Source organism: Hibiscus syriacus, unplaced genomic scaffold, assembly GCF_006381635.1.
Source record: "Hibiscus syriacus cultivar Baekdansim isolate YM2019G1 unplaced genomic scaffold, ASM638163v2 tig00117034_pilon, whole genome shotgun sequence".
In the NCBI taxonomy this organism is placed as follows: Eukaryota; Viridiplantae; Streptophyta; class Magnoliopsida; order Malvales; family Malvaceae; genus Hibiscus; species Hibiscus syriacus.
In genome coordinates this window covers 8,659,977-8,678,489 of record NW_024063533.1, presented here as the reverse complement: position 1 = coordinate 8,678,489, position 18,513 = coordinate 8,659,977, and the positions used below count along the sequence as shown (strand labels likewise).

The 18,513-nt window shown below is 33.5% G+C and overlaps 1 protein-coding gene, 1 long non-coding RNA gene and 1 pseudogene across 4 annotated transcripts; 2 read left to right on the top strand and 1 right to left on the bottom strand.

The window, feature by feature from the left end:
• The first annotated feature begins 840 nt into the window (after window positions 1–840).
• LOC120196927 lies at window positions 841–16,599 on the top strand. Its single transcript, XR_005523223.1, has 3 exons — window positions 841–855; window positions 886–888; window positions 16,519–16,599. It is a non-coding gene; the product is annotated as an uncharacterized LOC120196927 (long non-coding RNA).
• Window positions 3,565–17,962, bottom strand: LOC120196926 (annotated as a pseudogene).
• On the top strand, window positions 12,740–15,294 carry LOC120196925. Of its 3 annotated transcripts, none has more exons than XM_039198596.1 (10): window positions 12,740–12,816; window positions 12,958–13,287; window positions 13,390–13,563; window positions 13,704–13,754; window positions 13,884–13,910; window positions 13,995–14,130; window positions 14,208–14,258; window positions 14,429–14,536; window positions 14,695–14,817; window positions 14,981–15,294. In XM_039198596.1, exons 2-10 carry the CDS (start codon window positions 13,156–13,158, stop codon window positions 15,034–15,036), a joined length of 858 nt encoding a protein of 285 aa, XP_039054527.1. In that variant the 5' UTR covers window positions 12,740–12,816; window positions 12,958–13,155; the 3' UTR covers window positions 15,037–15,294. The 3 variants fall into 3 exon arrangements, with proteins under 3 accessions (XP_039054527.1, XP_039054525.1, XP_039054526.1); XM_039198594.1 differs by having other exon boundaries at window positions 14,978–15,294; XM_039198595.1 differs by having other exon boundaries at window positions 12,774–12,816; window positions 13,012–13,287; window positions 14,978–15,294.
• Window positions 17,963–18,513: the final 551 nt, after the last annotated feature.

Sequence of the window (18,513 nt, the reverse complement as noted above, 5' to 3'; positions counted from 1 at the left end):
CAAAATTGATTTTTCTAAGAAAATCTTAAAATTACTCAAATGTTTTGTTATATCAAAAAGGGGGAGATTGTTGAAAAATATTTTTATGTTTCGATATAACAAATTAAGTGTTATTGGATTTTAAGATTTTATTATCATTTTCAAAGTATATTCGATTTAATTATTCGAATATCATAAATATTACTCCAAGGATTTCAAAAGTCAATTTCAAACCTTACTTAAGTGTAAAATTGTGTTTTAATCTTAAAATAATTTTTGAAACAAATTTTACAAAGTATTTCGAGCCTTAACCTAGCCAAAAATATTTTCCTTACAAAAGGGCTTCAAGAAAAACCAGATTATCCATAGGGTTCTGATACCCCCTCATAGGGTACCGATACCCCTATGCAAGTTTTGGCTCTGAGAAAAACAAAATGCTCGACGGGTACCGATACCCCCTGGTGGTACCGATACCCCTAGTCAAATAACGGTCGAAATATTTGAATTTTACACTATAGGTACTGATACCCTATGGAGGGGTACCGATATCCCCATGCTCCCAATCAGATTTTTAAATGCTAATTACTCATTAATGGCTCTATGGACTTTACCAATGATCCCCAACATTCAGAAATGATTGAAGGTGTATTTAAACAAGCTTAGGAGCCTTTGATCAACAACAAGAAACAAGAATTGAGAGAGAATCAAAGAGAAAGCATCAAACCTCAAGTTTGAGCATTTTCAAGCCTATTTCATTCAATATTCATTTTTTCTTTCAAGAACACTTATTGTGCTCAATTGTATTATTCTTGAATGTTCTTTCTTTGTTCTGGAATTATGCAAACATCTTACCTTGTGAGGTTTTTCTGTAAGTTTGTGAAATTTTTATTGTTCTCTTCGGGAGAGAATGTTCTCAATAATTTAGGGTATAATTATTGAGGGATTTATAAGGTTACTCTTTGTCCTCAAAAGAAAGACAAATTAGTGAATTTGTGGAAAATCCTTAGTGTGGATAGCTAAGGTAGTGGGCGTAAACATTGGTTGAGAAAGTCTAACCTTTCTAAATCGCTGTGCAAATATTTTTTATTTTTTACAAAACTTCCACCAAAATATTTATTGCCAATTCACCCCCCTCTTGGCTATTTCGTCGATCGATTAACTCAACATCAACCCATTCACATATAAAACATTTTTAATTTGTATGGAAGAGGTATTACCTATAGTGCCTATACCTTCAATGTGACCTTTTGAATTATCACCAAAAGTCACCTCTCCTCCATTTTTGTCGTTAAGCTCTATGAACAGGCTCTTGTATCCGATCATATGTCTTGAGCATCTACTATCAAGGTACCATGACTTTGAACTTTTTTCTCGTGCCTTGTAGCAATGCTCATTTCCCTACAAATATAGATTAATTTTTTATTTTTGGTACCCAATTTCTTTTGGGTCCATATTCATTAGTTTTTAAAATTCTAGTCCCCTTGGGTATCCATTTGTGTATGATATCCTTATCTTTAGTAGTTATGAGTTAATTAGGAACCCATATACTTTTAACGATTTTCCATTAGAGATTCTTCGAGGACCTCTATGATTGTAGTTTTTTAAAACTTTTTCTAACAAAGTTGGATTTTGAACTTTCTCCATTTTTAAAACGTTTTGTTCCAACTTTATCAAAAGAATCTTTAAGATCATCATTTTTCTTTTGATGATCATCATTTACTCTTGAAAATAAATTATGCAAATCATTATTTTTATTTTCAAACTCATCTAGTTTGATTTGCAAATCCTTAATTTTACTTTCAAGTTCAATGTTGGTCTTGGATATGAGATTATTTTCGTTTTTCAATTTTGAAATATCATTTTTATAATTTAAAAATAATTTCTCATAATCCGAAGCCAACCCAGTATATTCCTCTAACATCTCATCAAAAGAATAATATTCAAAATTGGATGAGTAAGAGGCTACCTGAGAGCTTTCTCCGATGGCTATCAAGCACAAGTTTTTTACTTCTTGTTCCTCTTCATCGGAAGCTTATTCATCGATCCATGTAGCCACATGTGCCTTGTGCTTTTTCTTCGATTGACCATTCTTCTTCAATTGTGGGCATTCGTACTTGACATAACCCAACTTTTTGCATTCATAGCAAATGATAGTCTTTTTCCTTTGGTTCATTTTTAAAGCCTTCATTTCGTTTGAATTTTCTTCCTCTGTTGGGTTTCATTAATTTTCTGAACCGCTTGACAAATAATGCATTTCCTCATCATCGTCATATTCATTCGAATCACTCTCATCCTTTGTGGATTTGTGAGCAACTCCAACGTTCTTCTTCTTCTTCTTCTTCTTCTTCTTCGTCTCTTTCTTTGTCTCGTCTGTCTGTTCGAGGTCTACCTCATCTTAAAGCATCATTTCATGCGTAAGGAGAGAACCAATTCGCTCATCGAGGGTCAAAGATTTTAAGTTTTTAGCCTCAATGATCGCCGTCTTCTTTGATTGCCAAGATTTTGGAAGAGAGTAAACTAACTTCCTCACAAGCTTCTTGCTTGGAATGATATCTCCATATGATTTGAGACCATTGACAATCGTGGAAAATCTATCCGTCATATCTTTGATATCCTCATCCGGTTTCATCCTGAAATTTTCATAACTATGAGTTAGAAGACTAATTTTAGATTCTTTTACCTCGTTCGTGCCTTCATGAGTGACTTGTAGTTTATCCCATACCTCGTTTGTGCCTTCATGAGTGACTTGTAGTTTATCCCATATCTCCTTGGCGGTTGTCCAAGAGCACAAAATATAATATGGATAGCTTTTGAGTTGAGCTAGAATATTCCCTTCTCTCCTTCACTCCACAATCTTGAATGAGTGGAAGGTATATGATGTATTCATCTTCTCTGATATTCCATGCTTTTATGTCACTTGCATGAATGAAATACCTCATTCTATTCTTCCAATAAGCATAATTAGCTCCATTGAAGAATGAAGACTTGTTGACGGGCATTGAATCAAGACCAAAGTCGATGTTCGAAGTGGAAGCCATTTATGACTTGAATATCGATATAACTCTTCCCGAATCGACTCAAGTGACGATTAAACTTTCAAATGAGTGAGGCTCTGATACCAAATGTTGAGTTAATTTATTGACTAATTGGCCAATAGGGGGTGAATTGGCAATAAAAATTTTGGTGGAAGTTTTTGCAGAAAATTGAAAATATTTGCACAGTGATTTAGAGTGGTTCGACTTTCTCAACCAAAGTCTACGTCCACTACCTTGGCTATCCACACTAAGGATTTTCCAACAAATTCACTAATTTGTTATTTCTTTTGAGGATAAAGAGTAACCTTACCACTCCCTCAAGAATTATACCCCAAATTCTTGAGAACACTCTCTCCCAAAGAGAATATTACAAATTTCACAAACTTACAGAAAAACCTCAAAAGTTAAGATGTTTTTACAATTCTAGAACAAATAAAGAACACTAAAAAATGAATACAATTGAGCACAATAAGTGTTCTTGAAAGTAAAATGAATATTGAATGAAAATTTGGCTTGAAATGATCAAACTTGAGGTTTAATGATTTCTCTTTGATTCTCTAGCTTCTCTTCTTAGTTGTTGTTGATCAATGGCTCCTTAGCTTGTTTAAATATACCTTGAATCACTTCTGAACGTTGGGAATCATTGGTGAAGTTAATAGAGCTGTTATTGTATAATTATGATTTAAAAATATGGTTGGAAGCGTAGGTGCATCGGTACACTATGTGTAAAATTCAAATATTTTGACTGTTATAAGACCTAGTGCATCGGTACACTAATTACATTCGATGTTTCAAAAGAGCCAAGAGTGTATCGATGCATTATCTGTGCATCGGTACATAAAATGTTTTCGATGTTTCAAAAGAGCCAAGAGTGTATCGATGCATTATCTGTGTATCGGTACATAAAATGTTTTCGATGTTTCAATAAAATCAGGAGTGCATCGATGCATGGATGTATATCGGTACACAAAAAGCATTCGAATTAGGGTGTGCATCGATACATCAAGGAGTACAGCGGTACATCCCTTTATAAACTTGTTTTTTGGCTCGATTTTGGATCGAAATACTTTGCAAAAATTGTTTCAAAAATATTTTAAGTTTAAAACACAATTTTACACTTTAGTAAGAATTGAAATTGATCTTTGCAAAACTTGGAGTAATATTTTGATATTCGAATAATTTAATCAAATATACTTTAAAAATGATTATAAAATCTTAAAATTCAATAACACTTAATATGTTATATCGAAACATCAAAATGTTTTCAACATATCTGCATGTCCAATATTTTACCATAATCAAAACGATATGATATAAATATTATCATTTTTACCAATAATTATAGCCCATAAGTAAACCTATGAAGACCCTGGGTATTCGAGTAATATATGCACCGTTGTGCTTACACATAAGGTCGTGCCCACCATATACACCTAGTGTCCTTACACACTATAGTGCTAATATAAACCTACAGTTGTTATACTCTATGGCATGCCAACTATACACTATTATTCAACGACTTACTTCGGAATATAGTCTAATTCATTCATCCATGGTATCATATGACCATATAATTAACATTAGGGCAGTTCATACCCAAAATAACATCCATGGTAAAATACCACATTATATGCGATCAATGCATTATAATTTCACACTGTGACATATCAATGTCATGTGAAAGTTATAAAAATGACATACTATATCATGTTGATATAAACAACGTAGACTTGTCATAAGTCTTCCTGATGATGTATAAAAACATCTATGTACAATGTCATGCATGTATTGCACTTACCTTGACACTTTATATATCTAAAAGATGTGCCTCACTATGTTCCACAATAAGTCCTTTTATACTTGACTTTCTTCGATCACAAAATCAATCATGATCTGTTCAAAAACACATATTGATATCGATACATATGTTAGTATTGTACTATCATAAACACATTTCCAAAACAAAATCCATAATTATACTTGAAACATATTCTCTACCAAAATACTTCAATACTCAATAATTCTTTTAATATAGGCACTAACTTTTCCAATTTACACAAAATGGTCATTCACCATTTTATCAGATAAATTTTTAATACCAAAATTCCAGCATTGAAATTATTACCATTCAAGTGCTTTTACAAAGGCACAATTAACTTTAAGCAACCTAATTATACAAATATTGCATTTTAATCACCAACTTTTTAAATTTCCAAAATGGTCATATTTCACATCTTAACACTCATTTCAATTCCAAAACAGTAATTTCCAGCATAATACATCAACTATTAAACAATTATGCAACCATTCAAAACTTTTTCAAAATTATCAAATTGGTCCCCTAACTTTTCAAAAATTACAAAATGGTCCCAAAATTTTTATAAGGCTTGTAGAATACTTACTACATCATTTCCATCCCTGACATAATTTTCCATAATTTTCCTTACTCAAACGTACCATGATCGAATGCTTTAAACCTTTAAAACTAGGTTTTCATGATTTTGCTTGATTTTAATTCGATTCAAAAATGAAATCAACTTCCAATCAACCTTACAACATCTCTACAATCAAAGCCTTATTCAACTCTCATCAAAACAAAAAGTTCTACAATTATTTCATTTAGCCGAAAATCATAGAAGCATTTCTAAGAAGTTTGAACGTGTTTTAATCATAAATCAAGTTTGAAAATGAATCTACAACCTCAAAAACATCAAGATTCATCATGAATTTCATGAACTCTAGTGTGAACACAAACCCTACAATTTGAGATCTTTTAAATCAAGCAAGTTGAGCAAGCATAATTGGTACTAAAAGATAACGTTTTTCGAATAGATCAATTTTCTATTTCACGGCATAACTTGAAATCGAAAGGAAATTGCTCAAAAATGGAAAAAAAATTCCTTACCTTAGGATAGCTAACGACAATTTGGAGAAGAAGATGAATAAATAGGCATGAATTTAGATTAATTTTATGCCAATTTACCTTTAATTTAAACTTTAATGAACATTAAATTCATTTAATTGGGAAAACCAATTTACCCTTAATGAAACATCATATTTACCATCAAACCAAGACACCTCAAACTTATCATCTTCCTTAAGTTAAAGATGAACAAATAAAATCTTATTTTACCGATTTGCCCTTGCCTTTTTACAAAAATCACAATCTTGCCACTTTAATATAACAGTCCAAATTACACATGGAATTAAATCCTCAAATCCAAAGATTTATATTATTTTCCAACATTTAAAAATGTGAAAATAATATTTTTAGGTCTAAATTATCATCCTTCAGATTTTTCTGAATTTTCTATTCGATCTCATTTACTAAATTTTTCGTCAACTTCATTGCTTTATAACTTTTAATAAAAAAACCCGTATTAAAATTCTGATTCCTATAGAAACGTTATTATTGAGATAAAATATTTATTTATGGGGAAAATTTGTAACTTTTTAAAATTACCATTTTGGTTCCCTAAACTTTTCCAAAGTTTATACTTTGGTCACTAAACTTTCAAAATTTTCATTTTGGTCACTATATAAAATTTGGGGTGTTACAAAGAATCTTAACTAAAAATTAATTTTACACTAACTAATTTCAACACTATCCCATAAGTTGGGGGGAAAACGTCTTTAATCCTCAACTTGAACACTAAGTGATCATGTTGTTGTATTCCTAATGCCTTGGTAAAAATGTATGCTAATTATTTTGTAGAAGATACATGTTTAGCTTTAATGAGACCACTTTGTGTCTTCTCTCTAATAAAATGGTAATTAATCTCTATGTGTTTCATTATTTCATGAAATACAGGGTATGCTTTTATATGTAAAAGTGCTTTGTTATCATAAAAAAAGCTCAATTGGATGTTCTTTGTGAAATCCATGCTTTGTTAATAATCCCTTAATCCAAATCACTTCAATAATAGTCACTACCATGCTTCTGTATTCGACTTCTACGAAGATCTAGCCATTGTATTATGCTTCTTAGATTTATATGAAATCAAAGATTTTTAAAGCTTTATGCAAAACTTGATAAGGATATTGTTACAAAACATGAAGTTTAGTCTGAATCACAATATGCAACTAGTTGACAATCATTAGATGCATCAAATAATATTCCTAGACATGGGTTCTTTTTGATGTATCTCACCATTCTTAATGCTTCCTCCAAGCGAGATTTTTTAGGTTGTTGCATGAACTAACTCAAATGATGTGCTGAAAAGAAATTTCATGTCTGGTACGAATTAAGTAAATAAGCCTTCCAATAATCATATGATAAACAACTTTATCTGCTAGTAACTCATCATTGTTTTATTATAATTTCTAATCATAATCAGATGTTGTAAGCTTGATATTTTGTTCTAAATGAGTGTGAGCTGGTCTTGATCCATTCATTCATGTTTCTTCAACAAATGTATTCTTTAGGTGGATTGATTAGTGGTTAAAGTATGCTTGCATTGAAGATTTGTTTGGCATCGTTTTAGTGTTGATTTTTTTTAGTGAAATTGTGCATCAAGATTGTTGAGGTGAGTAGCTGCACATTCTTTCTCGATGTGCATTATTAATGTTGATTGAGGGCTAAATGGTAGGTGTAATCATATTCTAAGACCCTATAGTAAGTGACCTTTAATGCATTAAAATTATGTGATCAATTTGTAACCACGTATAACATGTCATGTGCATTGATGTTACTAGTTTGATTGATAAGAATTTGGAATAATATTCTAAAAACTATGTGAATTTAGTAAATATGACATAAGTGAGTTGATACTTGCTATCCAATGATACTTTCTTAGCCTTGATATGTATATCTTACGTTGAATGTTAGTCATTCAGTGAGCTTTGTAAGCTTACACTTGTTGTTAATATTTTTCAGATAACTAATAATTATTTTGGAGCTTAAGAGACAAAACACTTGGTGGTGATCAAAGTAAGGGATCTATTTCAAGTGTACGTGATCGTTGATTTTGTTTTGAGGCAACGTGGGAACTATATTTGGCTTTTATGTTCGGTTTTATTAATTTGATACTTTAATAGTTCTTAAGGACCTATAATGACCTATGTTGAATTGGTTTATGATTTGAATGTCAATTAAAGTATGTCGAAGTTCAATTGCGTGTTATGCGTGATGTTCAAGTATGCTTCATTTGACCAAAATGTGAATTATGCCTAATGGAATGTGCTAATCATCTAGACAAATTATAATTATGGTACATGATGTGTTAGACCTATATGAGACTTGAAATGACATATAATGCATAAAAATGACTAGGTAAGTAGTGTAAAGTTGACTTTTTATGCAATTGACTTTTGATTTCAAAATTATATGGATTTGTGTAATTGATGTTATAAAGAATTTAACATGTGTGTTTTGACATGTTCTAAGTGTATCAAATATGTTTAAGTATGTTCATAGATCATAGGATCGATTGCATGATCATTTGATAGTATGTTCATATGCATTTTCTGTATTTGTTTAGAAAAATGATCGATCCCTTCAGGCAAAGGATCGATCCCTCCCCTAAAGGATTGATCATTTTCTAATCTTTGGCTACTAGAGTGTAAAGGATCGATCCCCAAGAAAAGGGATTGATCCCTTGAGTTTAAAATCGTATAAAACGGTAAATTGCATTCATTAAAGACCTAAAAGATCCCTTAATTCCTAGAATGATCACTAAGCTCTAGAATGAATTCAAATTGGTCTAGAATATGTTTTATTAATTAAAACTTGGTCAAAACTCAGATTTACTTGAAATTTTTTCATGATTTACTTGAAATTTATTCTTTCATCCTTTAATGAAACTAATAACATAATGAACCATTAAATTTGGTGTTTTATGCTAAAACGCATGTTTTAAAATATTTACATTTTAATCCCTAAAATTCGTATGTCTAATTAGGTTCCTAATTGAAATTTGTTTCCACTGTAATTTAATCATGACTAGTTCCTATTTGATAATGTTTAGTAACCTGGCTATTTTTGAAAATTTATGTTAATTTATTCTATGTGTTGTAAAATGAGTATTTTCCCTTACATGATTAACTTGTCAATTGAGTTAATATGGAAGCATGATTTGATTGTAATCAATTACATGTGATATGAACTGTTACGTGAATAAACACGTTGTTTGTTTATTTACAAGTTTATTGCTTATAATGTACGATTAGAAATTTGTTTGTGTTCGAGTCGCTTCAGAGTCTGATGTGACTTTTAAATTATCCAAGTTATTTGTTGTGGTGGGTACAAGGTGTAACACAACCCTTCTGATTCGGGTGAAGAGCTGAGAACGATGAGGGGATGATTGTTCTTCGATATTTTTTTGTGCTAGGGAGTTGGTCATAATGGAGAATAAGAAGGTGGGATGTACATTGTGGAGGTTCCATCCTCTTTCAAGTCTTGGTTAGGGGTATTTATAATGACTTTTAGTACGTGTATTGGCCGTAAAATCATTATGACTATTTGTAAATTAACAGGCTAGACAGATCTGATTGCCAGACCTTGCACTATATTATGACGAGTTACATGGATCAACTAGAGGTTTTGTCTACGTACTGAAGTTGACTAAGAAACCTATATTAGAAGGCGGTAGGCTTATTGAATCTTTAGTAGGCAAAGGGATATGTCTAAAGACCTCAACCGATAGAGTGTTAGACCTTCATCAAATCTGATCTAATAAAGATTTAGAAATTTTCGGATGCCATCTCTTAAAGTATAACACTTCATTTATCATTGTAATCACCATTTTTGACATGCCCTGCAACCACAACCATACCTGTTGCAACCACCATGCCCTGCTATCCACGCCAACACTCCATGACACCACCAACTGCACGAACCAAATCAACAAGCAAAATATTTTTTATTTGAAAGATGTAATGGGTATATAACCCGAAAAATCAAACAATTGTAGGGGATTTATTTTTTGAAATAGAAAAAAGAAGAGAGCAAAATTCCTTCCATCGTTGCAAGATTCGGTTTGAACCTCCTTTTTATTATTCTTTCACGCATGCATATATTTTCAAAACAAAAAAGATAGTAGAGTAGAAACATTTTATCTGAATTGTTCGGAGTCCCTCATCAGAGCTTAGGTCGCCGGGGTTGGGAGTTGAAGCGTCGGCGAACGAAAACTTTAGATGAGGGTTCGATCATTTTTTGTGTGTTTCTTTTGCATTTAGAATCAGGGCCGGGTTTAGGACGTTGGAGGCCCTGTGCAAATTCTTAAAAAGAGGCCCTTGCCATTCCAGGGGCCTTGCAAATTTCCTTACTAAAAATTGTAAAGTTTGAATACAGTATATATAGGGAGATTGGTGATATTACTAACTCAAATCCTAACGATGTGGTATAGCGAGATCATGAAGATGAACTTATCTCTCGTAAAGTGGAGTTAAAAAAAGAGATTTTATTGTAATAAATCTATTTTTTTGGGCCCTTGCTATTTCGGGGCCCTATTCGATCGCTCATGTTGTACACCCTATAGCCTCGCCCTTGTTTAGAATGGGACCCGACCACTGATGGTGGTGGTCGAGGTTGCTCATCGCCGATTTATGACATCCTAAGGGGGTTGGGGGCTTTCGGTCGAGGAAGAAAAAAAGTAAAAGTGAAACTTATTTTTGGTTTGTTTGGGCTATTGGACGGTCTCCTAAGCCTTTACCGGGGTTGAACGGATGTGGAGCGCCACCGTTGAGCGTTGGCTGAGCTTGGTTTGCGGTGAGGGTCGCCAGCCGCATGAAGGAGAAATGTGGAGAGAGTTGAGAGAGATGAAAAATGAGAGGGGGAATATTTTTTTCGTACAGGAAGGAATAAAAAGGGGGTTTGTTTTAAGATTTTTGGTAAATCACGTGTCAGGTCCCCCGATTTCAGTGTACTTTATGCTTTTGTTACCCAGAATTAATCATGACTAGGCCCCTCATTTTAGAACCCTTTTGCATTCTGGTCACCATTATTAGGGCTAAATCACGCACAGGTCCTTCTCGTTTGTCGTGTTATGCATTTAGGTCACTATTTCGTGGGTTAATCACCCATATGTCCTCATAACTTTGCCTTTTTTTACACTTTAGTCATTAAGTGGTTGTTTTGTTTATTTATTTCGATTTTGACATCCTATTGAATTTTATTTCAATTTGGTCATCATTTTGGATTCTGTTTATTTTGAAGTTGGTCACTTATTTTTATTCTGTTTCAAATTAACCACTGATTTTTATTATGTTTCAAATTAACCACTGATTTTTATTTTCTTACACTTTAACCACTGTTAAATTTATTTATTTATTGCTATTATTTGAATCGACCTTATGGTGACCTGATCCGGGGTACAATCCATATTGTTATAGTCCAGACTCTATTAACATTTAACCACTAACTGCTAACTTATTTATTTATTTATTTATTTATTTATTTTATGTTCAAATCATGTACGACCTTGCGACGACCCGTCCCGGGGTACGACTCACATTATTTACAGTCCGGGTTATAAATTAAAATTAATGATAACATTTTATTTTTATTTCTTTATTTAATTTTATGCACCTTTAAATTTATGCATTTTATTTTTATTTATTTATTTTTAGTCCTTATATTTTATTTACTTTAATTTTCTTATCTTTTATATATATATATATATATATATATATATATATATATATATATATATATATATGTTTCATATTTTATCACATCGAATGCCTTATTTTTTGTTATCTTGCATTTTGATCCTTATGTTATTTATGATTTTATTTTATTTAAGCACTTATATTTGTGTGATACTTATTTTTGGGTCTTTGCTTTTTATTGTGTTTATATTTTTACCATTATAGTTTAAACTTTCATCATCTAGCATTATTAGTATAATTTGGATTAATTGGCTTAATTTTTTTATTTGGTCTAATCAAATTATTTTAATATCAAATTCTTGGGAGAAATTATTACATTCTTTTTATTTCAGTTGGAAAGAGAAATATTCGTCCTAAACTATTTTAGGGATTATTTTCTCTTTGATTGGAAATATTAGAATATTTTCAATTTCTCCTGAGAATTTTTCGTCAAATAAAAATTGTATGGTTAAATTTGGAATAATAGGATCGTAACTTAAATTTATATTCGAATTCTTAGATTTCCACTATTAGAGACAGTTTATAATCGATGTGATACCAATTTTAGGCGTTGTGGGGGTGCTTATCCTTCTTCACGTGTGATCGACCCCCAAACTTCTTTTTTATTACTAAAAAAGAATGAACTTTTGGTTACACGTAGATTGATGCATATTTTAAAATAATGTTTTTTTAAAAACTCTTTTAAAAGACAGTTTATGGATATTCGACCTACATAACACAAAAGGTCGATGGCAACTCCGAAATATTTCTTTTACAAAAATCGAATTTTTCAATAATAAGTCAAGATATGTCATATCGCCGAAAATCGGTTACGATAACCGCTCATCTCCATTTTTTTAATCTATGACAGGATAAATATCCCATCTATATTAAATCCACTAGTAAAATAAATATAAAGGATTATATCAAAAGCTTTCTACAATTGTAAAAACACAAATACTTCATAAATTTATAAATTTAATATTTCATTTATGATTTTAATAACTAATTGCAATTTTAAAATTAATTAAAATATCACAAATCCACTTTTCAATAGATATTTTAAGAGAACTATTTCGATTTATTATTATTATTTCATCTAATTGTAACGTTATTCACTAGTAAAATATTTTATTATAAACTGTTCGCGCGACGGCGCGAGCAAATGAAAAAGTTTGGGACGACAAGAAAAGAGAACAAAGAGCTGGCAATGGTACGCGCGCGTTATCAACCATCATCTCGTATATAAGAGTGTCTTCTTTATCGACAAAATCTCAGATCATCTTTCGCTTTTCAAGGGTTTATCGTTAGTCGATGCATCCCTCTCTTAACTTCATGTTATTCAAATCTGCAGGCGTTGACTTCAAAGTCAATTCTTTTTATTGATCCAAATTTTTGAAAGATTCAGGCTTATCAATCGTTTGGAATCGAAAGCAGCGTGTAATACAAATTTTGGGTTGTCAAGCACTGATTATGCACCTCAAGTTTTACAAGAAACAAGTCAAGAACTTGATGAAGGTGAGAAGAAAACGGTGTGATTTCTGAAGCTCAAATGAAGAAAACTCGAGTGGCGGAGGGTGAGGCTGAAGGCCAACACAAACAAAACCGCACCAAATCTGGGAAAACTCAAGCTCAAAGGGATGCACATAACAAAAGCTGTCAACGGTCTCGACAGAGAATCAAAGTAGAATGATTAACCCATCATCAAATTCCATTTTCTTTTACCTCTGTTTATTTGTCTTTTATTTCTTAATCTTTGCTTGGTGTTCTTTTTTATAACTAAAAGAGGAGGCGTGAGGAGCTTGAAGAGGTGGAGACCAAGTACTATGAAATGGTCCCGAAGTTTAAGAAAATGCAAACTGAGAATCGGGAGATGAAACTGGAGCTTGTGGAAGACAAATCTATAATTCGAAAGATGGAAAATGATATCCAACAGCTTAGGACAACTCTTGAGGCTCAGGTACTGCGCCGTCCATTTCTCTCTCCCTTTGAGATAATATGGTTTCATTAGAATAATAATTAGCTTAAATAATAACAAATTAGCTATGGTTGGTCTTGAATATATGCATATGATCATTATGGTTTCATTGTGTTTTCCAGATTAGAAACGAGGCACGGATGAGGCAAATCCCCATGGAATGGAAAGTCAATGTACGGAAATTTGAATAAGAATGGTCTTATATTACGAATTTTGCTTAGTACTCAACATTTGGTTAAATCTATCTATGCATCTTTCATTCAAAGAGTGAAGATCAATAATACTTTTCTCTCCAATTGCAGGGGCAAAACTTTACTTCTTTTGACGAGGTGCGCTGGTTAAGTGGTTATGTTGTATATAATTTATGAGCTTCCTATGTTCCATAGAGTGTTGAACTTAATTCTTGGTTGCAGTCCGTAGGATGGTTTTTGACACAGACGAATGTGCAAGATGGTCAGGCTTCTGGAACTTGTACAACTGTTTTAAATGATGCAGAGGCATGCAACTTTCCACTTTTTATGGCTGATTTTGGTCAGCAAATCGGTTTCGGTAATTGCATAAACCACGAGTCTCACCTTGATTGAATTCCTTGGTGTTGTATTAATAAACTTTTAAGATGTTTGCAGGCCAGGACTACACCAATGCTGCAAATCATGCTGGCTCCTCCTCTGCTGCAGGTTTCTGTTCATTTTGCTTACATCTTACACTTCTTTTCCCAAATTCATGCCAAAGTATTTACATGTTTTTTTGGTAATGAAGTTCCCCCCTCCCCTTTTATGTTGCTTAATTTTATTCTTGATTACAAGATCTTCTCATGGCTTTCTATTTTTTTTTCTTGTTAAATTAGGAGTTTGGATTAATTCTGTTGCTGGTTCCTCGGATGCAAATTATGATTATTCTGAACTTGGTGTTACAAACAATCATGATAACCTTTTCGATAATGACCTTGCCGCCGGTAATAAACCAAGGCCTTTTGCATTCATCATACTGGTTTATCTTGTTTATTTGCAAAAAAAATTACATGTTTTTATCATGGTACAAAAAGGAAATTTGCTTCTTTGTTATTCAATTTTATCCTTAGATTAATAATTTTTTTGTTTGTTTATAATTTAGGAGTTCAGACTCATTCTGCTGCTGTCCTCTCCTTGGGGGCAAATCCTCAACTGCCCATTGCACATGATGCTACAAATGATCACGAGAATGTTGGTGATCTTTTCACTCTTGGTCCTGATGCAGGTAATAATTCAAGTTCTACCTTTCTCATACCGGTTCATCTTGTTTATTTCTTTGTTCTCCCCTAAGACTGACAAATAATTTTACATGTTTTTCATGGTGAAATCTCTTCTATTTTGGCTTCCTAAATTTACTCATTCTTGATTAACTTTTCTTGTTGATTTAGGATTTCAGCCATGTGAAAATCCATCTCCAGGGACAGTATGGGAATGGTCTTCATAAGACTCAACACCTCAAGCAACACTTTAAGTCGTCGATAATCCATCTGAAGTGTTATCTATGTCGGCTCTGAGTTTATCATGATGTTGTTCCCTCCATTGTTTCTGTTAAATGATGTTGTTTCACATTTGCTAAATAAGTTTCATGTAATCTTATATCAAAGTTGGATGAAGAATTGGAGATGGTAATCACCGGCATCGTTGGAGATTGCCAAGAACTCCCCTCGTCTTTTACAATAATCGCAAACATATGCTTTAGCCATGTTTAGTTCAAATACATGTTCATGCTTTATGTTCTGGATTTGCCTAGGCAATGAATGCCCTTCTTTTTTCAAGCCTTCTTGTATCTCTTCAATGCTTGATTGAGTGAATGGGAATGCCTTGGCACTATAAAAGGAGATTATGTTCTCCTCGTTTGTGCTAATCGGTTTTTTGGTTTGATCTGAACTAATGTGGGGATGGCTTTGATGTTGATGATCCGGCTAGATATTGTCGAGGCTGGTCCTCAAATGAAGTGCATACTGCTCATCATCGAAGTCGAAACCAAAACAACCTCAAACCGTCCTCCCCTGCTGCTCGTATGCTTCTATAAGCTGTGCAGTGAAAGCACAGCATGAACTCAAGTAAAGGCCATTGACCTTCCCAATAAATTGGGATACTAACCCTATATTACTAGCATAAGATCACTGATAGGGGTTATTATATAGAATTAGACTGAATTTCCCAAATCCTGGGGTTATCGCTGTAACGCCTGTCACGATCGCACAAGAGTCGCACGAATTTAGCTATTTAGGGGAAAATATGCTACAATAAGCCGCCGTGTGGTTGTGGCATTCTTTAGTGCAGCCATCTTATTTGAATGTGATGACAGTTTTATGTGGACTGACAAATTATGAAATGTTTTGAATTCATACATCATACATCCTGAATACCTACTAATAAAAGCGTATACCAAGCCTGTTAGATTAAAATTTAAATAATTATATTAACAGGGATGAACGTAGAGTTTTATAGATACATCAAAGGTTTTCTCATCTCATAATTTTCATCATAGTTTTCGGTTTGAGTACGGGGCTGGCTATTTGGGTTTGACTACCGTGACTGATTCTTTTGGCCACGAAATGTGATCTACACTCATGGTATCAAATGTTAATGACTATAATTCTACTTCAGCAACGGAAGGTTAGAAGGTGTTGTGTGCTGTGGAGCTCCGTTTTAGGCTGAGTGGAGCTTTTAGACTTATCTTTATGGAGCCTTGGGGATGTCGTCCCCAAGTTATCTGTAAATAAGTTGCTGGTTTGATTGATCTCAAGTTCAAATATGTAGAAGAGATGATTATTAAACTAGCAATTTAGCATTGGTAGTCACCATTGAAATGCATTGTTTTCAGTTTCCTTTCCAATAACAGCAACAGCAAACCCAAATTTGATTTTTACTTTGTGATGAATTACATGATACACAGAGTGCAGAGACACTTTCTGTAAAGTTAAAAATCATGTTGTGAATTCTAAAGTTGCAAATTCAAGTATGGTACGACATATATTGTCCTTGGAAACAAATAAAACTACCCTGCTTCTTCCACACAAGTTGGATGAAGATCGTAATCGCAGGCATCGCATGAGAACGCCCAGAACTTACCTTGTCGTTTGCAATAATCGCAGACATATGCTTTCAACATGTCTAGTTTAAGCACATGTTCATGCTTTATGTCCTGGATTTGCCTAGGCAATAAATCCCCTTCTTTTTTCAAGCTTGCTTCTATCTCTTCGATGCTTGATTGAGTGAAAGGGAACGCCTTTGCACCATACAGGGTGATTATGTTCTTCCCATTTGTTCTAATCGGTTTCCCATCTGGTCCAATCAGAACCAATGCGGGAATGGCATTGATGTTGAAGATTCGACACAGATCTTGTCGAGTCCTGTCCTCGAATGGAACCGCCAGCCATGACATACCGCGCACATTGACATCGAATTCGTTCTGGTCTCTGTCTGAAGAAACCAAAACAACCTCAAAACATCCTCCCCTGCTGCTCCTTAACTGTTTGTATGATTCTACAAGATGTGCAGTGAAAGCACGAAATGGAGGACACCACTGTGCGCCGAAGAAAAGGCCGACCGTCTTCCCAACAAGCTCGGATACTAATATCTGCAAAACCCAAAACATAACAGGACTCATAACTGATACATTAACCCTATGTTAATATCATAAAATCACTGAAAATGTTACCTTTCCACCATCGCTAGCAATGACATAATCTCGTCATGGACCAGCTAAAAGTTGATCAATTTTTCCTCCTTGACGCTTCGAATCGTCGAGAGCATTCAATTCTTCTCTTTTCTTCCTAGTGAATTGAAACGCATCTTCACCATAATCTTCAATCAATCCAATCAAGTCTTCATCAACTGATTGTCCATCCAAATTTACTGGGACGAGGGAGGGAATTCGAACGACATGAAACCTTTCGCGTAATCTCTTGTGCAAACCGACATTAAACGGGATGGCAAGCCACGGCATGGTCTTGAAGTGAGCATTGAATCCATCGTCATCGTGGTCGAGGGAAACGAACACAACTCAAGCTCTTTTCCCATTGTTCTTAACGTGTTGTATAGGTGCACCAATTTGGGGGTAAAACCATGGCAGGGCCTGCACCAGTTTGCAGAGAAGAAAAGGCAGATAATCGTATTCTCGTCATCAAATGAAGTTAAGGGTACCTAATAACACAAACATGCATAGCTGTTGAGTAATTTGACTGAAAATCAAGCAAAGAAAATAAATTTAATTTGTGGGAGTACCTTTTCTTCACCGGATAAAAGGAATTCAACTTCTTGAGATGCCAAGATGGTGGTGAAGTCCAAAAGGGGCAAGCTTTCGCCCTGATAATCTGGCTTTTCCATGGCAACAGCAGGCTGAAGTAATTACAAGGCTGATATATTTTTACTTTTATCTGCAGAGATTGTTCATAAGATTTGGATTGCCTTAATTTCAGAGGCGTTTTATAAGGTGTGTCAATCAATATATTCTGCACATCAACTCACGAGAACTTGATGAGCAAATTTTATTCTGAACATGCAAAGCAGGAATATTCGATGAGCATATAAGTGAAGGATGAGGACGCAGAGCAACAAGTTTCAGGGAATTTTGTGCCGTAAACATCAAATATAGGTGGAAGCATATCCAGTTTTTAATCGTTTATTCATATCTTAATCTTGACTATGATGTTTTTCATTGGACCCCTTTTTCTGTTTTGTTTTACTGTTTGATGGTTTTGGACTCAAATCCATTTTTGTTAGCGAGCCCACTTCAAAGAATACCATTTATTCTTTTTTTTTAATCAAAAGAATCATTAAAAAGCAAGGCTAATATATTAATTAGGGTGATTTAAGGGATACATAGCTTTATATCACTTAATCAAGTCTTGAATAAAAGATCTTGTATATATAAAGAATCATCACTAAGAAATATATCTATCAAAACTAAGTA